The 25,212-nt window shown below is 35.9% G+C and overlaps 1 protein-coding gene across 5 annotated transcripts in view; it reads left to right on the top strand.

Annotated features, from left to right (window-relative positions):
• The window catches only part of LRRC49 (leucine rich repeat containing 49), a 49,341-nt gene that overhangs the window by 2,887 nt on the left and 21,242 nt on the right, over positions 1 to 25,212 (top strand). For 4 of the 5 annotated variants that reach the window (XM_065688963.1, XM_065688959.1, XM_065688961.1 and 1 more), the window contains exons 5-10: positions 1,140 to 1,239; positions 2,138 to 2,341; positions 4,209 to 4,275; positions 11,429 to 11,572; positions 15,485 to 15,546; positions 21,412 to 21,559. In XM_065688963.1, the coding sequence (XP_065545035.1) occupies positions 1,140 to 1,239; positions 2,138 to 2,341; positions 4,209 to 4,275; positions 11,429 to 11,572; positions 15,485 to 15,546; positions 21,412 to 21,559 (725 nt within the window). The remainder of the gene's footprint in view (positions 1 to 1,139; positions 1,240 to 2,137; positions 2,342 to 4,208; positions 4,276 to 11,428; positions 11,573 to 15,484; positions 15,547 to 21,411; positions 21,560 to 25,212) is intronic. The other variant, XM_065688960.1, reaches the window with a different exon arrangement.

The raw sequence follows: 25,212 nt of genomic DNA, 5'->3' as shown, positions 1-25,212 counted from the left end.
ATTTAAGGCTTTTACAACAATATTAATTGATTGCTTTTGGTCTTGATTATCTTTTTTTTTTTCCTTCCAGTTTTATTCACTTTGAAGGATATGTAGAGAATGTTGGTTATTATATTTGTTTGTTAGAGTAGCTAGTGATAAAATATTAGAGGGTAGCGCTGAAAAGATTCTAAACTGAACAACAAAAGGATTTACTTAAGTAGATATGTCTTCTAATAGCGTATTCTAGACAACAGTGAACTCGCTGTATGTAATAGTAGAGCAGTTATCTTTGTTTATTGAAGAATTAATGTTTTTCCATTAACATGTTTGATTTATTTGATGGAAAAGAAAAAGAATGGGAGGGTTGGGAGCAAACTCATAGATGATGCTCTATTTTTCTGGTAGTATGCAGTATGTTCTATTTTTGACTGATAGTTTTCAGTGGATCATTCTTCCAAAAATGCCAGAGCTCACAGAACACATTTGTTGATTTATCTTGCAGGTATTTTTAGCCATCTTCCTTGTTCCCCCCGTTTTAACAAAATAGATGAAGATGAATAGCTTAGTGAATATGTTTTAAAGGGCTGCTGGTTTCTTGATAATGGAGTGAAATATAATACCAATCATTACCAAGAATCACACACACTTAGTTTAAAAAGACTGCATTTATTTGTGGCTTACTGGGACTGTTTCAGTATTTTGCTGCTTTAGTTTCTAGTTCCATTAACATCTACTTGATCTGTATCTTTCAGTTCATCTCAAGTTAGATACTATCTTCTTCAAGTTCAGATCCTGAAGTTGTATCAATTTGGAGCAAATTGTGCAGCCTTAAACAAATTATACATCCTAACCTTAAAACGTCATTGGGTAATTCTAACCAAAACAAAACCATCTATGAAATCATCTGCTTACAATAGATTGTTGAGAAACATCCCAGAAATGGAGCAAATGGATGTGCTTTGGAAAGAGGATGTCAAGGGATGTAGCAGGAAAAAAAGAAAACTTACGAAGTACTGAATAGGGACAAAAAGCACTTTCCTGTTCTATGTAACTTTTTACTTTGAATAAGGAAGAAAATCTTGCTTTTGTTATCTGTAGTTAATGAAATGATTTTACAAAGTAGTAGTTCATTTATTCTCTGTATGATTTCCTGATAGATAACACAAATTTTGGGAGCAGTTCATCAATAACATTTCCTGTATTGCATCGTACTGCTGAAGAAAAAATACTGAACTGTGATAGACTTACCCTGGAAAGGTGAGAAGGTTGTGGAGCGCAAATGCCACAGCTTGCAACTCTTGTGTCTGATGGTCTGAAGTGATGGTAATGCCTGTGGTCAGTGGTATAAGTGGGGGGTTGGTTTTGTTGGTTGGTTTTGTGTATGTTTCTGTGTCCCATAGAGAAATTCTGTATTAGTGTCCTTCTGATGAATATATCCATACAGCAGTCATCTAAGGCAGACAGGGCTTTTCAGTGTAAACTGAAGAGCTAGCTTAACTGTCGAATGCAAGGTCATGAACATAATGTATAGAAAAAGATTACGTCTCCATTGGTTCTAATCAGATGTATTAACTGTAGAACTTCTTTTGTTTGTTCAGATGGGGGTAAGTTTGTGTAGTCCAAAAAGTTTTGTCAGGTTAGTAGGACTCCTTCTGGAATAATCCTAAAATAATAATTATTTTAGCACAATTTCCTGTATCTTTTACTCTTCACATAAACAGTATTACATGCATTTCAAATGTAAAATTCTGTAAACCAAAGAAAAATTGCATAGGCATAGAATACTGAATTCTGATCTGGGCAAGCTGATGAAAAAATCTGATGAAAAAATAAAAAACTGTCAGGCTGCATCTGTTGAAATGTTAATGTGGTCATAATGTGCAGCTTGTGTGTAGTTTCCGTGTAGCATGCAAATTTCTTAAGAGAACAGAGGTTCAGAGAATTTTGGAAACACTTCTACTATATTTTCATGCTAGGGGTTCTTGGTGGATTTTTTTTTTTGTTTGTTATAATAAGGAGTTACTGCCTTATTTTACTGGATTTAATTAGCAAACTAATTAAAATACTTTCTTGGTTCAGTCAGAATGGGTGAGCATAAGGTGTGTTACCACTTGGTTACTTACATGTGGGTTGTTTTGTTTCTCTTTCCTTCCAGGCAAAAACTGACAGTGTGCCCAGTTATTGATGGGGAAGATCATCTTCGCTTATTGAATTTCCAGCATAACTTTATAACCCGGATCCAAAATATTTCTAATCTGCAGCATCTTGTTTTCTTAGATTTGTATGATAACCAGATAGAAGAAATAAGTGGGGTTTCAACTCTGAGATCCCTAAGAGTCCTTTTGTTGGGAAAGAACAGGTAACATTAATAAAATTAACTTAAAGCACCTTACAACTGTGAGCTGTCACTGTTTCTGTTACTTACAGAGTTTTGGAACTGGCTGTGTGAACAGTGACCTGGATCCTAACATTACCTAAGTGTTAGGGATCCCACTGAGAAAGCACACAGTTTTTGCTCCTGATGTTGTTCATAAACTTCCTTTCTTGTATAAGTTTTAGCAACAGTTCTGAAATACTTTACGTATATTCATCTCATCTTCTGTTCTGATTGACTATTTAGTATATGTTCTCAGATTTGTGTGGCAGGTGGAATCTCTTTTCACATCACCTGCAGTATTTGTTGATTCTTTAATCTATGAAAAATATTTCTGCCTGATGTGTTTGTTTTAGGAAAAAAATCAGTCAGATGAATCATGGATTTTATTGCTTTTTTTATTGATTCTATTCTGTTGTGAGATACAATATGCAAGTTGTATTACTTTCTAAAGATACAGTTCAAATCTTGTAGCCTTTAATAGAAGTATCTATGGAATTGCTGACACATCTAAGGTTTGTGCTTTGATTTTGTTCAGTTTTCTTACTTTCTTTATAATAAATAAAGGAAGAACTGGTAAACAAACTTCAGTCATGTGCAGACTATAAAGAATGCATTTCCTAATTCAGCCTGCATTCAAAACTGGCAATTTACAAGTGCGCTGTATCATATTAGAGCTGCCCTGGGTTCAGCTGTGAACAGCTACTTTTCTTCCTAGTAGCTGGTGCAGTGCTGTCTTTCAGCTTTAGTCTGAGAACAGTGTTTATAACACACTGATTGTTTAGTTGTTGCTAAGTAATGCTTATTCTGATCAAGGACAGAGCTAATAGCTTTTATATTACAGATCTCACATGTAGAAATTAATTGTGTGTATAGCAAAATATTGGGGTATGGGAACAGTAATTTTAAGGAATTACTCTCCAAATCATAACTGCATAGAGTACTGTATGCTTTGTTTACATGTAGGTGTGGTTTAGAGGTTAAAGTAGGAGAAGACTTTCTCATAAATGGTTACAGATTAGGCATAGCTGTTAGCATGTGTTTTCAGCTTGATATAGTGATGCCAAGCTGAAATATGATATGTGATCTTCGTGATCACTTTGTGATCTATGGGATTGCGTATCTTGAGATATGTGATCATTGATTAGTCTTAAAAAAAATGTGTAATACACATGATGTTTAATATCATCAGCCAGTAGATGATGCTGTTGAGTATATAATAACCTAGGTTTGGAACCTGTGAAGATAGGACAGGGCAGAAAAGGTTTAAGACAAAGTTGTACAGTAGGAGAAGAAACAGTGCCAAATCTAGAGATCTGTATTGTCTAGAAATGGCCAGTGGCTTTCAGTTTTGTTTTGGTTGGGTTTGGCTTTTTTTGATTGGTTTTGTGTGGTGGTTGTTTGTTTGTTTCATTGTTGGCCTGGGGTTTTGGGGAGGTATGGGGGGGGAATTCTGTGTTCTGAACCTCAAACTGTCAAAAGCTTGTGTTGCTGTAGTCTTTCTGGCTTGGAATTAGCTGTTTGCCAATAATAATGTGTGTGGGAGCTGTTACTATTACTTAGGTATCTGGATAGGTTGATTGTTGACTTTGTTTTCAAGTGGTGCAGGTATTAATTCCCTTTTCATATTCCTAGAAGAACCGTGTACATACTGCTACTATTACATTAATGACAGAAAGGAAGGTGATAGTTAAAGGCATAAACTCTTTTTTTAACCTGTTTCAGAACTTTTTTATTCTTCTGTTACTCTTGGTAGGCAGGAACAAATGGCCAAGTGTTGTATTATCTGGGAAGTGAATAATACTTTTGATCTAATACAAAAAATAATTATGTCATAATTGAAATCTTGCAGAATAAAGAAGATCTCAAATCTGGACAACCTAAAAAATCTTGATGTTTTAGATCTTCATGGAAATCAGGTACAGTACAATAACCTGCTTAGATGTCATGCATTTCCTGTGTTTTTTACAGAACTGCTGCTTTGAAAGGGAACTGGTAGCAAATTTTGCAGCACTCGAGGTCACAGAAATCAGTAAATCAATAAAAGGTGGCATGATGTTATTTTGAATTTGGTATCGTCTCATACTTTCAGTGTTGTACTTATGGAAAGTTTGTGATTAAAATGGTGAGTCATTTGAGTATAGCACTCATGCCTACAGAATAGTAATCTAGTATAAGCAGTTGTGGTGTTAAAGTAACATAGTCTTAGAAGTCATAGAAAAATTTCAGATCCCGTTGATGGTTGTGTTATTCCTACTGTTGATCTTACAGAGCAAGATCACTTTCATATCTGTTGAAGACTAAAACTTGTACAGGAAAAAGCCATTGTGTCCAAGCTCTTGATTGATTATTCATGCTTCTTAATGGTCTTCATTTGCTTTATGTCTATTCAGTTTCCCCAATTTGACACTAACCAGTCATTTCCATTTCAAGTGGTGCCTAAGGTTTTAACTGTACTAAGTAGGAGAGGAAGATTCTTGGCTAATGGCTATGTCAGAAGCAGCATGGTGTATTATGTGCCAGCCAGATACAGTATTATTTTATAAAATAAATTTAAAACACATGATAGAAAATGTTCTATAATTGAGCTGTTGAAAACAAGGTATGGTTATTGTGACTATATGAGACCAGTGTGTGCATTTTCTGGATTCATGTTCTGAGAGCTTTAATGTCTTAACTGATTTCTCTGTCTTCTTTATTATATATTTGCTTGACAGTGGGGAATGGAAATGTGTCTGTAAGAGTCCCTTTATGTTAATTAGAACTTTATTTGGAGTTTTGGGCTTAGTGCCCGACTGACTGGTGCTAGATGAGCTTCATAGTAAAGGCTTGCTTTGGTTCAGAGAGCATGACAAATCCTGTATCAGGAGTTAAGTAGTAAATCTCTGGAACATAAGAAATGCTTTTCTTTTTCAGAAGATGTAAATCATAAATGTGCATTTGAAGGGCATGAATCATAGGATCCTAGAATGGTTAGGCTTGGAAAGGACCTTAAGATCCATCTAGTTCCAACATCCCTGCCATGGGCAGGTGTGCCTTACACTAGACCATGTTGCCCAGGGCTCTCTCCAGCCTGGCATTGGACACTGCCAGGGATGTGTTAGGAACATTAGGAAATGGAATGAATTGTTTTCTGCCTTTTCTTTTTTTTGGTAGGCTTGGTGTATTTTTCATGGGAAGATCAACTTAAGACTATGAACTTCTAGTAATAAATTATCTGTTTCTTTATAGTTTAAAGCTATGCAAGTTTTCATATTAACTTTTCTTTTTCCTGTCTGCCTTCAGCAGCTCTGTTTTGATTGGGGGTTTTGCCTTTTGAAATTGCTGTGCCTTAGTTAATAGAAGATGAGGGAACACAATTTTTTAGTTGTAAAGACAGTTCTGTTAAAGGGAGAATATTTGGTGAATGATCTTTATTGCAGTGGAGGATTAGCTGAGTATTTGTTGCTTGCATACAGTTTACTTGAGATAAGAGGGAACTTGTATTCAGTGATTCTGGTATTGCTAGCTTTCCTCTGTAATGATATAATTCCAGAAGGCAATTTAACTTGTTAAGACTCCAGTAGATGAGAAGAGTCATATAAGTAAAATGCTACCATTTATATGATGTTGCCTGGCAACAATAACTTTACTACTACAATATACTATGGAATATAAATTACAGCAGTAGTATCACTGCTTATAATACAGAACAGAATTTTTCCATGGTCTTTGTTTTCATGGTTTGGCTTGTCTGATGTCATTAAATAAAACCCATAAAATTCAATGTAGCAGGTTATAGCAGATTCCAGTAAATCCTCCTCATGCCTTTTGGCAAGTCATGCTACCAGATTGATTCTTTGGTGACTGTGATATTGCGTGATTCTTTCCAAGGATATTGAAGGTGCTCACATGTCTGGCAAGAAAATTTAGTCTTTTAACTACAATTCCTCTTTATCGTTTGTATATCTTATAGGACATATTTACAATAGTAAAATATCTTACGGGTAATATCCCTTATGTAATATCTGACAAAATTTTTTTCATTTTTACTTGAGTAGTTTAATTCACTACAGGAATATTCTAAGATGCTTGCAATAATTTTATTTTATTGGTGTTCAAAGCTATTTTTAATAATGCACAGTATCTCTTTTTGTTAGTCTTGTGCATTTCAACTAGCTTTAATACAACTTACACACAAGTTTTCATTGTCAAATGATCATCTGGGCTCAAAGGTAACATCTAAAACGTGAACTCTTCCATAATGCACAGTATTGCTGTATAAAGTAAGAAATCTCAGTGTTCACTCTCAGCAGATGCAGAATAGAAATACTCAAATAGGATATGTCCAGAATATGAATAGTGTTAATCTTATTTTCCAAAAATAGTGCTAGAGTCTAGGTAGAAATTATTTATTTTTGTTAATGTTCCTGGAGTAGTAGCAGTTAAGAGAAAAGCTAGATTCCTGGTTTAGTCTTTGTCTTCCCTCCCTCTCTCTCTGGGTATAAATCAGTCCCATAGATGGAATGCAGATTGTGAAACTTAAAAGACTGGAATGTTTCCAAGAGGCTGGAGGTGAGGGAAAACAGGAGGAGGAAAATTTCATTTTTGTACTCTTCTGGGAAAGTATTTTGATTTATTTGGGCGCTGGGTTTTTTGGATAATATGGTTTGGTCTGAACTTTAAGACTTCTCCCACCACTGAAGTGAGAAATGTACTGGTGACTGGATGCGCTTTAAAACATTGAGGTATAGTATTCCACAGTGCTTAATTATAAACCTTGTATGGCTTTTTGTTTTTCCAAAGCAAGGTTTTAAATACATTAGTAATTAAAGAAAATACCTTTGTACAATAAATATCCAAAAGAAGGTTAAAAAACCCCCAGAAAGTAGTGCCTAATAAAATATTGCACTCAATGCCTGTGCTTTACAGAAAGGACAAAATGTGAATTCCCTTGTCATATTACTACTCTTAGGCTGCTTTTTCTTCATGATTTAGAGAGGCTTTTGATTTTTACTGCTGCCCAGTATAAAATTGTAAGAAAACACAGCATCTTAATAACATTTAATTTTCATGTAGAGACTCTGTTTCTATGGTTATTAAAATGCTAATATGGACATAAAATACAACATCAGGGATCCACCTGTCTAAGAAGGGCAAGAGAATCTCTGGCAAAAGCCTGGGTATTTAATGCAGTACAACTTTCGCTTAATTTTGAACTGAACATTTAATTTCTGAACAGTGCTTCTGTGCACTGTGGAGAGAATGCTGTTTGTTGACGTGGTCTTTGTTGTCAAGGTAAATAGTATAAATGGTATATGTTTCCTATAAATTCTTTTTAAAACCTTTTTTATTTTAGGTAGGGTTAAAATGGACTTAACTCCATTTTCCAGTGAACTAATTCATTAAAGTGAGTCAAGTTAAGACGTCAACTTTATTTAGAATGAAAAAAGTCTATTTAGAATTAATGAAGTCTAACTTCACTTAGAATGAAATTCACTTTATAGTGCTTTACATTTTAAGAAGTCATTATTTTTTTGTTTTCTGTTTAACTCTGTGAATAATTTTCCTTGCCAAAAGCTTAAGGATATAAGTAAAAGGAAAAAAAAAAGGCAACTTGATTTTTTTCAGGTATAAACTTCAGTAATCTCAAAATGTGTATTATAAAATTAACTTTTGTGTAGTTTATTGATGATTTGGGCACATAACCATTTTTTTTGAAATAAGTCTATTTCATATCTAAGTATTCAAGCATGCAAGCAAACAAGAAAATAAAGGTTTTGTCCAGTTCTGGCTTGTATCCAATCTGCGCCTAACAGCATGTACTAAAAGCTGGTGTATCTTCATATGTTAGGTGCATAACTGAAACAGCAAATCCAGTAAAGTTAATCTTAAAACTTAACAAAGTCATAAAAGTGCAACTCTATACATTGCTGATGAAATCTTTATCTTTGTGTTAGCAGTAGAATGCCAAGATTAATATTCTACATTGTAGCATGCTGTAATTCTACCTAAGCAGACATCTGCAGAGGTCTTTGCTCTTCATGCTACCCATCTTCTCTTGGCTTTGCTTTTACAAGTCTTTCTATCTACATATCTTGTTCTAAATGGAGGTATTTTCTATTCCTTCAGCTGTAGTATTTTTGTATCCTGATAACTATTTTCTGCATATAACACCCAAAAAAGGATAAAGCAAACTAATTAGCAGTTGAATCAAATGTTGGTTTAAGATGTTACCTAATTTTTTTTTTTTTTTTTTTTTTTGCTTTTTTAACTGAAAAGTTGCTGAAATACTTTTTCATAGCAGCATATTCAGGTCATGTGTCATAGGCTTATATACACAGGTATGTATATATCTATGTATGTGTACATATATGTGTATGTATATATATGAAAATTACCAACAACTGTATGTTTTCTCAAACTGTTAAATGAGTTACCTTACCTCTTCTACTTTTCCAGGAGTTTCTGGAAGCTGGCATGGCCAGGCCTATACTGGTCTAAAGCATCAGAAAGTTTCATTATCGCAGGGAAGGGGTGGTACCAGTTACTGTCTTGCTTGTCTGCATGGAAGTGCTGTTGGCAACTTTGAGGAGGAATAGTGTACCCTGAGTACACAGTGTTGAAGGGAGCTTGGGGTGATCCAGCAGATGATCATTCTGTTTAAAAATGGAATTCATTATATTTGTTAGTGGCTTTGTGCACTCTATCTATCCTTGGATGCACTGCCATACATTGTAGAAGGCTGAAGTCTTTTCCACAGGAGAGCTTGCTGCCTTCTTTATACCGTATAGCCTAGGTTTTGGTAAGAATATGATAGCAGTATTCCCCTGCGCAGGGGCAGTACTTTGTCTTCTCCATAATGTGTTGCTGTTTGCACATCCTTCATAGATGTGTGGATACATGCTGGAGGACAGATCCCAGACCACTATCAGAAATACGTACCTAGATAGAGGTCCTTGAGTTGGTTGCTCTGAGAAATGCAGCAGGAAATTAATCCAAGTTGTGTCAGCAGAGTAATAATGCCTTTGTGAAACAGTTACATTTCTAGAGGTAAAAAGTAATTTTAGGGGGCAATAGATATTATTGCTGTTTTTTTGTCAATTTCACCCGAATCTCTAAAATAAGGTATTAATTATAAACCCAAACTTCAGGCAGCTGCCTGTTTACTGTAGTTCAGTCACTTGGATTGCTCCATTTTTCTAATCACATGAAGCCATGAATTGCCGAAGAAGTGCTGGGGACTGTCAAGTAAATGTGCTATGTATCCAAACTAAGGATGCTGTTCCTTTTTTTCTAACTTTTGAGTTTGTCTTTCTAATTCCAGCAATTGTCTGCCTGTAAAACTTCCTTGCAAGTTCCAGTTTCAGAAAAATTGCTTTCTTCTTCACAGGGCTGTGCTGGCTTCTTGCGCCTGACTCACAGCAGGTTCCTGTCCTCATGACCTGCTGGAAAGTCTGTGGAGCTCCTGTAGATAGAACTGTGAATGCTACTACTGGGTTTTTAAGAAGCAGGAAGGGAAACTGGCAGAGTTCTGTGATGATAGGGAGATACGATGCCACATATTTTTGTAGCATAGGTACCAGGAGACTTGGAGATGTGTTTGGGTGCCTTTGCAGACAAACTAAGGATCAGTCATGCACAAAACTTGCTAATTTTAGCATAGCATGATGTCATCAATGTTGTCTTAGTTTTGTGGTGTCTTCAAGGTTACTGCTACACAACAGCATGGCTGAAGTAACCTACTTTCTGATGGTAAGGAAGGAAGTGGTGACTTATTTTACTGCTGAGTAAGGTTCAGTATATAATGGTGTGCAGTTTCCCTTTCTTTGAAAATGAAACATAGCTCCCTGCAGTAATCAGCCTATCCCCAAAGGCCTAAGATTTCTTTGAGGGTTTTAGTGTTACATAGACCTTCTCTGCCTCTGCAGAAGGCTTGACATTTGCTGTTCCCTAATGCAATGCAGCTCAGCTTGTCCGGTGAGTGGATTAAAAGACTTGCTTCGCTATCGATTCATAGAATCACCTAGGTTGGAAGAGACCTTCAAGATTATCAAGTCCCACTGCTACTCCAGGACTGCCATGTCCACCCATAAGCTGTGGCACTAAGGATCTCATCTGCACAGTTTTTGAACACTTCCAGGGATGGTGATTCCACCACTGGCTTGGGCAACCTTTTCTATTGCCTGACCACTCTTTTGGTGAAGAAATATTTCCTAATATCCAATCTAAACCTCCCCTGGCACAGCTTGAGACCATTACCTCTTGTGCTATCACTTGTTACTTGGGAGAAGAGACCAGCAACTTCCTTGTTCCATCCTCCTTTCAGGTAGTTGTAGAGATCAGTAAGGTCCCCCCTGAGCCTTGTCTTCAGACCAAACCACCCCAGTTCCCTCAGCTGTTCCTCATCAGACTTGTTCTCCAGATCGTTCACCAGCTTTGTTGCCCTTCTCTGGACCTGCTCCAGCAGCTCAGTGTCTCTTGTAATGAGGGGCGCAGAACTGAACACAGTATTTGAAGTGCAGCCTCAGCAGTGCCAAGTACAGGAGGATGATCACTGCCCTGATCCTGCTGGCCACACTATTGCTGATACAGGCCAGAATGCTGTTGATTTTCTTGGCTGCCAGGGCACAAGCTGTCTCCTGTTCAGCTCTGTCAGTCAGCACCCCCGGGTCCTTTTCCACTGAGCAGCTTTCCAGCCACTCTTCCACAGGCCTGTAGCATTGCATGGGGTTGTTGTAGCCCACGTGCAGGACCCAGCACTTTGCCTTGTTGAACCTCATACAACTGGCCTTGGCTCATTGGTCTAGCATGTCTGTATCCCTCTGCAGAGCCTTCCTGTCCTCCAGCAGACCCATGCTATGACTAGAAAGGTATCAGTCAAGTGGATACTAGTACTTAATATGTAGCAAGACTGTAGCTTGTTTTCAGCAACTTGTGATGTTACTATCATGGTTTAGAAAAATACACAAGCGCATTATTGTAATTGAGTTGATTGTTTATGTATACTCTAAAAAAGTACTTACTACATGTATCTATTGTATATCTATATAAGCCACAGTATGCATGTTTATAATTATGCCTCTTTCACAGATTTCTAAAATAGAAAACATCAGTCATTTGAATGAACTCAGAGTGTTAAACCTTGCCAGAAACCTACTAACCATTGTAGAAAACCTTAACGGACTGGATTCACTCACAGAGCTCAACCTTCGTCATAATCAAGTCTCTGCTATAGTAAGGAGCAAAACTCTTGTATCTTTCTTTTCCTTTATGTTGGTTTTAACAAAATTCACTAATAGTGTAACTTGTCTAAACTGTATCAGTATTTCAGACTTGTGGAATTTTGTGTTTTCCTGTATCGTGTTGCTTATGGTGTTCTGCTGTGATATTTAAGGTGAAGCAAACGGCAATTTAATTTAAATGTGATTGGAGCTTGGACTTGATGACCTTTAAAGGTCCCTTCTAAGCTAAACTATTCTGTGAATCTATGATGAGTTGTAGTGATTCACATCTTGATACCTCATGATGGTTCTCAGGGGGAGGACAGTGATGGGACCCAGATTCTGAAGTAGCTTTGCAGTTCTAACATACAAATGTAGATGCTTTTCTTCCATACAGATACATTTCCTAGAAACAAACCCCCTCTTAATTCTGTAGCTCAGCTAAGTAATCAAATCATCTTAAATTTCATCACCTTATGAATATTTCTGGGGCAAATGCAGAGAAAATAGGCATTGCTCTTAAAAGCAGAATTTCCCAATTGAAGCTTTAACCTAGCATTGTAAGTCTTTATGTTATAAAAATTAAAATTTTTCACTTTGCAATCCAAGAGTTGTAGTTCAGGTATGGCAAGTAGCTTATTTCAACAAGCACTTAAAATAATACATTAAGTCTACTTAAATAACTGGTCTTCATCATTGCTTTAGTTGTTGGTGTCTTATTGCTGCTGAGCCTTTCTCAAGTCTTCTGTTTTTCCATATAGGAATTGTTTTTACACTTCAGAAAAAAATTGATTCTGCTACTATACTTTCCCCCTACATCAGTTATGTCAGCTAGAACCCTCTTCCTTGCTTGTAGCTGCTGCCTTTTCACTCTCAGGCGTAGCTCGTACTTACTCCTTGCTTCCTGTTCCTACAAATGGGGAGTCAGCCTGAAATTTAAAGTAGTGAGTTACAGGCTTGGACTCTGCACTGCTTCTCAATGTTTTAGTCTTTCCTGACCAGAGGCAGTGTTTCAGAAGATTATATTCTCTTCAGGGAAGTACTTTATTTTGTCTGATTGTTCGTTTGCTTTTACCCTGGTTAAAGTCTAATGGAATGGTATTACGTGTGTGTATTTTTGTGTTGGCTTTTTTATTGCATGGTGATTTTTAGCAAGTATGACACTAACTCTCCTTCCTCTAGAGAAGGACTCCATATGAAGTCAAGTCTTGGACACATGATAATCGCTGAAACCTAAAGTAAATCAATGTATTTGTCCTAAATTAAAATATCTTAATAGCAAGTGTTGTCTTTTTCTCTTTGCACAAGGTACATGTATTTATTTACTTCTTTTTTTTTTTAAGTAAAGCTGTGTTACTTTTGTGTTGAAATTCAGAATCTGCTCCAGTACTACATTACTGAAAATCCAGAAACATACAAACAAATATACCAGTGTATGGAAATAATAGCCAAGATATTCTTACATTATTGCTGGAGTACTTGAGTAGTTAAAGGAGGGGGGGTATATTTCTTTCCTTTAAGAGGTTTAGGTTTTCTTATGGTTGACTGTGTCATTTTAATCATGATATAGTTATGATGCAGCACTTAGAGCTAAAATTTTGCAGTTAAGTTCATTAAAGAATTTGGCTTCTGTGATGTAGTTTTTGGCCTGTGTTTTAGTTACTGGGTTACTATGACAACACTCTCCTTATGAATCAAGCTTTTAAATTTGATTACTCCCTTAAATGAAAGAAACTAATATCAAATTTAAAAAGTTTTCCATCCCAAAACAACATGAAATAACATTAATATAATTTAATACTTTCAGTACATTTTTGTGAGCCTTCCTTATTTTTCACACTTACACACACACCACACACACACACACACACACACACGCACACTCACACTCACACAGAGGCAGAGTAAGGTGGTTGTTTTTGTGAAGGAAAGATGATGATGTCATTTGCCAAACAAAATGAGGTTTTATGCTGAACTCCATATCCATTGCAGCTTACTCTCTTAAATAAATCAAGATACCCAGCTAGGCTGCAGTTTGTTTAAGTGCTGGCCTTAGATTAGCAATTTTTGGACCACTTTTTGTCTTAGAGGTACTCATTAGAGCCTGGAAATTCATGAACCTTAAGTAGTTATTTTTGTAAGAATGAAATGTAGTATGTCCAAAGCTGTAGGATTTTAAAAGGCAGTCTTGAGGCTTGGTTTATAGCACAATCGTATCTTACAGGCTTGAAGTGTCTTCAAGAAGTCTGACCATTCTGGAAAATAGCAAACAGACAGAATAAATGATTACAAAGTGTCTCATGTGGTATCAGAAGCATAAATCTATGCATACCATTAATTATGAAACATTTATTTACTTTTCATCCAGTTGTGAATTGGGGTCCACTGTTAGGAAGATGAGCTATGTTTTTGAAACACAGACCTGCTTGATTGCTTTGAGGTATTAAAAGCTTAGACTTCCAGGTTTTGTCATCTGCAGCTTGATCTTAGATTTGAAGGAGGACTGGTTAAGGTGTTCACCATCTTGTAAAGAATTCCTGTCCTGTATGAGTCTATTGCTTTATATGACTGAATCAAAGCTGAAGAAGCTGGAGGCTTTTCTTTTTTTTTTCTTTTTCCTTTATGCTGTCAATTTGTCTTCAGCAGAAATTACTTTGCATTCCTCAATGCAAAATTCTTTGATTAGTTAAAATTATTGCTACCCAAGAATTACTGTGCACAATTCTATAATGCCCGTTTTCAAGTGTATATTAACCTGTATCATGCTTGCCCACTCCTTTAAGCATAAACAGTGAGAGTAGGTTTAGGGACAGAGGGTGGGTCCAGATGGAATTCTCTTGTGAACTCAGTCTTTCCGTACTCTAATCTGGGAGGATCCGGAACAGCTCTGAACCAGGAGTTTTGTATCTTCAAGCCTGAGCAGATAACCACTGCTTGTATGCAGAGCTGTGACTCTTGGCAACACCCGTTAGCTCACATTCACTGTTTCATTAATTGAAGCTGCACGGTTTGTTTAGAGCTGTATTGTGCTCATCTAATTTGGTAGAATGAACTATTTCTTTATCTCAAATGTGATGTAGACATGTCACAAGTCAGATAGAGGGAAGAAGGGCTGTAGATGTGATTTTGTGGCTAAAAGCAACGTAGTGAGTCCTGTGACACTTCCCTGTGGTGTAAGTAACAGTTTTATGTCCACTGGTTGCAAATTTGAGTGTGTTCCTTAGTAGGATAAGGAGATGCAGATATATAACTGAGGATTGAGGTGTGCAGTCTGAATAGTGTATGAATCACTGCAGACTGTGCTGTGTGGCTGTTACGGATTTATATTTCATAAATAAAGTTTGTACTTGGTATGTTTCATCCTAATAATATTTGTGTTACTTGCTGTTTAGAGCTTTCATCTGAAGGTCTTTAGTGGCATATATTAAATTTGTTTACTCGTTCTGCAAACTCATTCCTTATAAATTTTAATTGTAAAGATGATAGTCCTTCAGATCATTCTTTGGCAGAAAAGTCATTGCTGTTTGGTGCTGCTAATTGCACTGCTGCAAAAACCTTATTTCAGCGTGGTCATGAAAAAACCTTTTTTTTTTTTTTTTTTTTGGCCGGTATGTTTGTCCTGCAGCATAAATGCTGAGGCAGCACATTGGCTTATTTCCCGAAAGCCTGTTCAGAAAGCAGCAGCAGCAGCCTTATCCTCTTTTCTTTAACATCATTTGCTTTGCAAGTGGTGCAGCTTGTTCTGCAGCATGGATATCTGCACTGAAACACTCCCTTGCAGTCTGCAGTAGGGAGAAATGGAGCTGCAGAAATCAATGTTGCAGCAAGGTTATAGCATAGAAATGATTGTATTTCATCAGGGAAAGTGGAGAGGTTCAAAAGCTACTTTCAGCTACTGAATTTATGCTTCTATCTTTCCTTCTAGAAAGATGTGGATACTTTGCCATGTCTCCAGCGTCTCTTCCTCAGCTTCAACAATATATCTAGGTAAGGGAAATAGCAGTTTGCTTCCTATCAGTAATTTAAAATGTACTGTAGGAGCTGTATTTCATTAAAATGTAAATTAAAACACTGTGAGTGCAAATACTATTTTTCCCCTAATAGACAGCATAATCAAGCCATTGTCTGTATTCTATTTAAACATAACATTTCTTGAAACCATTTGCATTTTAATGTATTTGTACTATGAGAATTCTACCAAGAAACTTTTGTTTTTAATTTTAAAATCATCATACTTTTTACAGTGTAATCAAAATTAAGCATAGTGTTGTAAATAAGTTTTACTGTTAAACCAGGTATCTGTTAAACTAACATTACAAAAGGTACATATTATATTTAACATACCATCACTGTATTTATGGCGTTACACAAACTGCTGAGTCGGATTCTGCTTATGATGCTTATATTTTTTTCATGCGTGTATTTGGTTTGCCCATATATTAATAAAGTCTGAAAGGTGTGTTCATGTTCATTTCCCTTTCAAACCAGATGGCAGAACCAGACTAGCTCGACTTTCAAAGCAGGGTTTCTCTAGTATCAAGTAACTAAGTGCATTTTGTTATAAATAGAAAAAATGTGTGTGTTCTATGCCTTTTTATATTCACGCATTTTTGGAGTCTGCCTTTATCCCAGTGCCAATATTAAAAAAAAAAATAAAAAAACAAAAAAACCCCAACAAAATAATTAAATAGTGCCTGCATTATCTTTAGTTGGGTATGTTCTTTTTCCTGTCCCTTAATCACCACCAGCATTCTTTGCTTAGAATCAAATAATTTAATTTGGTGTAGGGAAGAGATACTTCACGTTCCAATTCCTGGAAATACCATGTTGTTCTTGTATCTGCTTTCTCTGTAAAATGTTACACTTAGTATGAGCTTTTATTGTAATAGCCCCTTGGAACATTTTAAGTTGACCTGCATTATGTTTTTTGCAGACAGCTCCAACCTACTTGTCTGTCTTCCTGATGTTCTTAAAGTACAAATGCAGTAGAGCTCCTTAAATGCTCATGGGTATTAAGCATTAAAAAAAAATCAAGAGATGAATTGCAGGAATCTTTAATCTGCTCGTTCCTTAACTAATCTGCTAGTCTTCTTATTTTATGTTTTAAATTAGCATAATAAAGAGAGGGGGTAGCATTTTGCTTCTCTTGAATAATTTCCAGAACTGAAACCTGCCTTTTGTTTCTGTTTTTCTAAAAACAGCCTTAGCTTGGCAGGAATACTGAGGGGACTGCAGTAGCTGGTTCTCTTGCCATCAGGGAGCATCACTGCAGTAACTAGAATTTCTGAATCTCTTTAAATACTTGGTATATTTTGCACAGTTTTCTGACTCCTTTTTCACATTTATTTTCACAGTGTTTAAGGAAGAAAATATGTCATTTTTTTCTGTGATATTTTCAAAGTAGATTTCTCAAACTTCGTGTATTCAGTAGCTTGTTTCTTGGTACTTTATCTGATTCTTGTTATTCATTGGGGCTACAGCTAAACTATTGACAGATCTACTTTTATGTTTCATGTGAGCTAGAAATACTCAGAACGTTTGTGCAAATATGTAATTTGGTTTTAATCTGTAGTTGGAATAAGTATAAAACTAAGATATTAACATCAAATGAAAGACATTGCTCTTCTATAAATTTTGTATATATATGTGGGTAGATAGGTGGGCCAATCAGTTAACTCTTTATTTACCAGTCACTATTTTAAAACAAAGAAACAATTTCTTTTGATGATCACATTTAGCTTGAGTTTTTGAAATAATCTTTCTATTACATATGGCAGTAAAGAAGGCTAAAAAGCTCATTAATTCCTGATTTTGACTTCTATAGTAGATATGTATTCTAACAAGAAATTGACTGAATATAAAAAATATACTCTTGACCATCTGTTTTCTGAAACTTGGCTTGATACCATTTGAACTGACTGAAGAAGTTCTATGCAACTGTAATACTAGTGAATTGCTATGCTACATCTTAACATTCCTATAACTCTTTTTAAATGATTTTGTGCAGTTTTGAGTCACTTACCTGGGTTTGCTCTGTGCCATATGGTAGTTGTAGAAGTTACGTTTCCTAGAAACAGCTGTGTCTGTTCTTTCTTTTAGATAATCGAATTGATGCAAAGGTATTCCAGTTCATTTGTCTGTAGGTGCATAGAGAAAACCCACAAATGGAAACGAACAACAAAGTATATTGCCAAAACCTGGGTATATTTGTATTACAGTTCATTAAAATATCTCATTAGTGGCTATCTTAAAAGTAGCATTTTTGAGGCAGTGCTTTCATGGAAAGTTTTGCTGCTCTCTCTTTTCCCCTGTCAGCAAAAATCTGTGAGTCTGAAATTGATACATACTGACACAAATATTTCAGTAGAAGATTTGGGAATACCTTTTACAAATTGTCACTATATAAGGCATGAGAATAGATCATGGATTTAATCACCAGTTCCTTTTTCCCCTCATGCTTTATAGGAGGCCTCAGAATTCTGCTGCTTCTTTGCACAGCTTTTAGTAAAAGCATCTGTATTGGCAAGATAATACAAGCTAAAACTGAATGTTGTAGAAGTTGATGCTGATATGAAACAAAAGTAGTCCTACTTCTGGCTTCAGCCCAAAAGATTCAGTTACAAACTGAAGGCCTTCTACCTAATGGCTGAAGGTAGTATATCTCTGTCTCTAGAACTAGTTATAAAGAAGGGGGGGAAATCCAATTTTGAATTTGGCATGTGGTGCTGGGAAGAGATTACAGAAACTTTTCTTCAGGAAGGATGTGCCACTGAGACCTAGAGAGGGTTATTGTTCACATTTCAAAATATGAAACCAGGGTAGACTATTTTTAAATCTTGGGAAAAAAAAAGAAGTACATATTTTCACTGTTACACTGCTGTCCTGGTCAGCATTATGTTTATTTTTATTTATACCTTTTTACTTAGCAGCATGAAAATTTATAAATACCTTGTTAAATACTTGAACAAAAGCAGTACAAGGAGAGTGAAAGGTTGACTGTGGTAGCTTCTGTTTTCATCAGTAGTTTAGTGGTTAGAAACCTGGGAATCCCCAACTTTTCTTCTTTGATTTTTTTTTTTTTTGAACATACAGTTCCCTCTTGGGTGTTCTGTCAGGCTGTAGTGAGCATGTTGCCTTCCTTTTCTTTTTCAGAGTTTTTCCCTTTTATGGAACATGCTTTTAAAAAGTCACTGCATATGTATAGAGAAGAAACAACTGTCTTTCTAAGCAAGTAGGCTGTAACAGAGGACAGGTGTTTCTGTGAATGCTTATCACTGGTGGAGGTTGAGCTTAGACCACGCCAGAGTATTTTGTGGCTTAGTGATGCCACATTCTCATATGAGGTGGCAGAAGTGGGTTTGCTTTTGCATCCCTTCAGGCAGAGGGGAGAATTGGATGCAGGACTCTGAGCATGCACACAAGATGTAAAACTGATCTGTTCTGATTTGCAGAAAAGACTTTTTAATAATTTTGCCTAAGTTCACAACTTGTGTCTGTGTTGGCAAAACTGCCATTTTAGCATAGATAAATTGATCTAGCAAGAAAGAACAGGGAAGGAGAGGTGTTTGCTGTAGTTTGGTAGGGCTCCTGTAGGAGAAGGTCTTCTGGAAAAAGAAGCAGACATTCCATTCAAGATGATTGACTGAGACAGTCTGAAACAGCATCATCCACAGCTGATTTGTATTTTGGGAGCAGGTTAAAGACTCCTCTGTAGATAACAGAAGCTAGAGAGAGCACTGAGACATGGCCTCTGCTTCCCATAGGGTGGTTACCCCTTGGTCTGTCACAGCAGTCTGCATGCTGGGAAGCAGACAGAAGCTTGGTTGTAAAATTACGCATCTGTTTGCTAAGTGTGTTGTGTTACAGCTTTGCTTTGCTTGGCTTAGCATTGGGATGCCAGTGTGACAAGTAAAGTATATTTTGTTTTCTAGGTTGAGTTTCTAAAGGTTTCTTTTTCATATTCTCTTTTTCACATTTTCATGCAAAGATGTGAAACAGCTATTTTGCACTACCCTTTAGCTCTAAAATTTTGCTGCTAATAGGGCAGCTAGAAGCGGGATGAATGCACATGTGTTGACTCTGGAATGAATATTCTGCAGCATTGAAAATTCCAAAGCGCAGCAGTATGTATAAGATCTTGAAAACACTAGCAAACTTTCAACTTCTCTGTCATTTATTTCCTGAAGAGATCAGTTTAATTAAAAATCTGTAAATCATATGTAATGGCAAGTACTGTTTGGTTAGATGTTTAGTGGGAAGTGTGTGGAGTGAATATATTTAATGTTTTTAATAAATATATTTACATTATTTGAAACTAATTTTTTAAGGCAAAAAAAATAATCCATATTTGTCACACAAAATGGAAATAGTTATCTTCTCTTATTCTATCATGCTTACGAGTTTGCTTTACTAACTTCTGCGTCATTTGGGAAGATTGTCTGTTACCTTCAGGACGTAAGTAATGTCAGCCTGATCTTCCTAAAATGTGTTATGCAAGCTGGTTTACGGAAAGGAAACCAGGTCATAAAAAGACTCTTTAAGGGATATCTCATTTCATAATCTGATATTCTGGTATATCTGAAGCCGTTTGCAGCTGAATGTTATTCCTCAACAGATTATTGCATGGTTTTTGAAAGCTGAGTGATACAAATGATAAAGGCAGTTGCCAGTTTATTCAATTTATTCAATATTTAACATAAACATTCGTACCGCATATGATTTCCAACTAAGTTCATCATTAAGTATGTAATTAAAGTTTGGAATCCTTCCAAGTATAGAGGAAGACTCTTCCTGCCACCAAAGGCGAATAAAACCACCTGATGCAGTCAGTAATATTATCAGAATAGTAAAGCTTTTCCATAAAGTAATTCCATATTTTTCACTTCAGAAACGGTCTCTGATTTCAGAATGTCATAAAGATTTGTCTAGTAAAGTGATCCTCTGTTTGTTTTTGTGATCATCGATTCTTTTGTAACTATCAGATTTTTTGAACTTCATTCTCAAAACTGCCGAGTCTAATTATTATATACTTTCTGCTTTAATTTACTCAACTTCATAAGACTTGACTTTTGAAGGCCTAAGTGCACAATTTCATAAAAGGAATTGGGGAATCATATTTATTTCTGTAAATTCAGCTTGTTTTGAAATCAAGTTAAATAGTTCTGTGTTGTTTAAAAATACTATTTGTTTGAACTACATTCTTTCCATCTTCAATAAAAGGAACATGGTACAAGCTGTGCATTTCCACATATACTTTATACAGGCCAGTTATTTTTGTCGGGAAGCCAAATCAGGTGTTGTCTAAAAAGCCGACTTGTTAGTGTTTGTAGACTGAACTCAGAACAGAAGTCAGACCTCTTTTGAAGATAATATGATGCTTCTGTAATTGTTTTTCTTCTGATATTTAATGATGTTGCAAATGCCATTCTGTGGTATTTGTGGTTGGCTTTTTTGCTTGTATTTTCCATGGTTTTCATACAGGCTTTGATGGCAAATAAGCTTTGAATTATTTTTTTAATGTTTTGGGGTTTTTTTTTTTTTTTTAATATGAGCTGATGCATGTCCTGGTTTAGGTGAGGGGTTTTTTTAGGTAAAACTGTACTCTTGTACTTAATGAGTTCTCCTTATTCTTCATCTATTTCTACCTGTATGTGAAGAGATTAAAAAGTTTAACAGCAGCAGCTGTTGGTATTTCTAAATACTTACAGTTTGATTTATCATGCACAATATTGATGGATGGGGTTTTTTTCAGTACAGGAATATATTAATGTTCTGTCCTTAGCAAATAAAATCTTCCATCTCAAAATCATTCCTACGCTATGACATTGAAACTTTAAACTCTTTTGGTTACAGTTTTGAGGATATTCTGTGCCTTGCTGAGTCTTCATCTTTGTCAGATATCACCCTTGATGGCAATCCAATAGCTCAGGAGACATGGTACAAACACACTGTTCTCCACCATATGATGCAGCTCCGACAGCTAGATATGAAGAGAATCACAGTAAGAAATTTCTGTTTTCATTAGACTTGCTAGATCCTTAAATTGAGAAGTGAAATGTAGGGGTGTCTGTTTATGTATGTATATTAAAAATACAACAGTATTTTCTTTAGTATGGAGTTGAATGCTATATAGACGTTACAATATTGAAAACTTGTACTTTTTTTCTTCAGTATTATGCAAGGACCTGCTTTTTTATTTCATTTTAACATGTTTACTTTAAAATGCTTAAATTCTTTACTGTTAAATACTGTGTAATCAATTGCTATGTGACAAGAGAGAATCTGCAAAGCTTTTGGTTTGAACTTTCCCAACACAGTCTTCACTGATTTACTCTATAGCTGAAAAAAGAGTGTTTCTTCCAAAGGAATAGTCTGTTTATCCTTGAATTCATGTTATTGGCATCTTCTTCCCTTAAAAATCTTGTTGGTTTCTTTAGTCTGCCTTGCTAAGGAAACCTGCTGATCACACAGTTCCTATGTGTCTGTATTTCTCCCTTAGCTAACTTCCTATTGATTTCTGCTGCTCAAGTTCAAGTAACCTTGGTAAGCAAGAGAGGAGTTGCAGACAACTTAAGTCTCCTACAGAATTACTGAAAATACTCTTTAAGGTGGAGGATGAAGGGCAATCACTGGGGGCCATATGATTAAGTCGACTATTTTATCTCTTAATACAGGAATAATCATGCTAATTCTGTGTCTACTCAAAAATTATGTTTAAGCATGACCTTAAAAGAGAAAACAATCCAACAGCAAGATAACAAATGTAATATGCTTTGCAAGCAAAAGTGTTGCAGCTCTTTTTTGACAAGGTGCTGATAGATACAGCCTATTTTAAGTGCTTATTTGCTTTGTGCAAAGACAGTACAGCATTATAATCGACCTGTTGTTTTACCTCATATCCTATCTTGCTGTAGCCAGTCCACCGTGAGCATAAAATAGAGCCAGTTATGATGCAAAATATAACATGTATGTGGATAACATTAATTTTTAAAATAAAGTGCTTTCGGACATCAAAGTTTTACTCCCAGCATTAAAAATACTAAATACTTGTTTGTTCGCATGTATTCTGTGTGTTGGGGTTTTTTTATTTTTTTGTGGATTTTTAATGACTTAATTGAATACTTGCTAATTACTTTGCTTTTGAAAAGATCATTTTCTTAGTATTTCAGGAATTTGAGTCACATGAAGAAAATGTCTCCTTCCCCTCCATTTGCCCCTTCACCCGTTTTTGAGAGGAGACAGATCCTGGTAGAACTGTTAGTGTTGGGAAAACTGTAGAAAGCTCAGATTCCTTTTTAGACTGTATGGGATCTGTATGAAGAAAAAGCTATTAGAAATGCACAGCCATGGGAAAATCTTAATCTGTGTTTGCACCTTGTTAAACATCAGAGTCAACCACAAGACAAAAAGCCATAGAAAAACAGTCTTCACCAGTTGTGTTGCTCATAAATCTACTTGTAAAAAGAACATTTTGCATTCTTTATTTCCCTTCTGGTTTTTGAGCCACGCTGTTTTCTCCATGTAGAGGGTGCTTTATGTTTTCTCCAATAAAAGCTGTGTTACCCAGATAATCATATAACTTAAGACACTGTGATTTTTAAGAAAAACAATTATCATGAGGTTTGTGATAGAATTAGAGAGTTGGCTATGCCAAACCCAGCTGTCTTGCCTATTAAAGCAACATGCTGTTGCCATCACTTGTAAGGGTAAATATAACTGTGGGGGGGAATGGAAGTACAATGCTGGGTATGTGCTGTTTCTCACTCAATTGGTATACCTAAACTAAACTTCTAGGTTCTTCTCTCCATTAATCTGAAGAGCATCCAGGCTATTTTGAAGTTAAGCGTTGCTTTGTCCTGTAAAAAACTTCAGAGTTGGACCAGGATGTTGGATTTTTCTAGCTAGGAACTCTTCACTGACCTGTTCAGAAGTTCTGCTTGAGAGCTAAGTTTTACCCAATTCTTAATTCAGCTTGAAACTATTCTTTTACTTGCTGGTTTCACTGGGACAAGAAAATTATTTCAAGAAAGAGTAAAATCTCAAGGACATTTTCAAAAGTTTATAAGAGACTTTGAAGCTTTAGTCATACTGTATTTCAAGAAGACATATGCTCTTCGGTGCTATGCCTTTTCTACTTGATTCTCTGGAGAAAGGGAGCCCCAGAGCAAGTCTGGTGGCAACTGCTGTTGCCTTAGGGAACTATTACAAAAATAAAACTGTAAAGCTGCCATGAAAATCAAATACTCTGCACTTAGGATAAAACGTTTTTCTCTGTAATTGTTCTAGTATTTCTTAAGTCAGGGCAGATTTGTCTTTATTCAGGGGATTGCATCACATGACAACTTTTAAATCCTGATCTGTGAGGGAGTTGGTGTTTTCTTAGGCCCTCTCATGCCGAAGCTATTTTTGAATGTAAGATTTAAACTCTTAAACCTCTGAGGCATTGACCCGGTGGTAGTGAAATCAGTGAAAGTTATTTGCCTCTAATGAGTTTCACTGTAAGACTGAAAACGCTTTTTCCATTGTCCGCACTAGAAGGTGGTTTTTAGCTGAAAAAAGCTGTCCACTCTATACTGCATATCCAAAACATTAATTCAATGGAAATCTTTTACTCTCCGAAACTTTAATTGATCAATTTGGAGGCTTAAAGAGTGGAGAGGAAGCAGAATTACCATGGCGAGATGGATTACTCTGTGTTGCCTGTGTTAACCCTCTGTAACCTTTAGTCAATCTTGGTTGTGATTTAATGGGACTAGATGTATGGCTGATGTGCAGCTGAAGTGTGTTACAGTCAAAGCAGGCTCAGGTTGCATAGATAGCCATTTGTGTTTTTTGGTGTCTATAATGGTTGTTTTTCTGGGCACTGGAGCTTTTTTAATATGTTTCATAGTTTGAACTTCTGAAACAGTGGACCTGTCCAGTGGCACTTACAGTTTAGCTGTGACTGATCTTTTTACCTTCAATTTTCTGTAACATATACTGCCTGCAGACATATAGTAAAATATTAAAATATGAATTTGTACATGGCCCTTACTGAGGGATTACCCAGAAACACTTGCTATCCATACTTTCTCAGCAGAATTGAAGTGTATATATATTTTTATGTGTATGTTTACATATAGTATATGTATATTTTAAATGTCCTGTGGTTCCTAAATGGAAAGACAAGCTGCATCTTTTTAACAGCAAAAATATGTTGCTTTTCATTGAGGTTTTATAGGGTTTCGATGCTTAAAGTTAAGAGAGCAGTGTTTGGTTTGGATTATTTGCTTAGATATCTCTCTGTTGATCAGGAAGTAGGTTCTACTGCTTTATCCAGAATAGAAATTGTTATTGATTCCATTGCCACTGTGGAGTATACTTTCTTTTAGGGAAGGATCCCTATTTTTTTTTTTTTTTTAATTTCTCTGCACTTAAAAATTACAATCCTTGAAGAACTTTTAAAGTCAGTTTTATGGGTTGTAATTCTCTCTCTCAAATCAGGTCTTGCAAAAATATACCAAAGTAATACTGAAGGTAAAAAAAAAATGGAGATATATCTCATTGTCAAATGTCATGTAATGATTTGTCGAAATTTTTGTACTTCTTATTATCCCTGGCTGTATTTCTACTATCCTCACATTCTTACTTCATTCTCATATAAAATCAGCCTCT

Source organism: Lathamus discolor, chromosome 8 (assembly GCF_037157495.1).
Source record: "Lathamus discolor isolate bLatDis1 chromosome 8, bLatDis1.hap1, whole genome shotgun sequence".
NCBI classification, from domain to species: Eukaryota; Metazoa; Chordata; class Aves; order Psittaciformes; family Psittacidae; genus Lathamus; species Lathamus discolor.
This window is presented reverse-complemented; position numbering and strand designations above follow the sequence as displayed.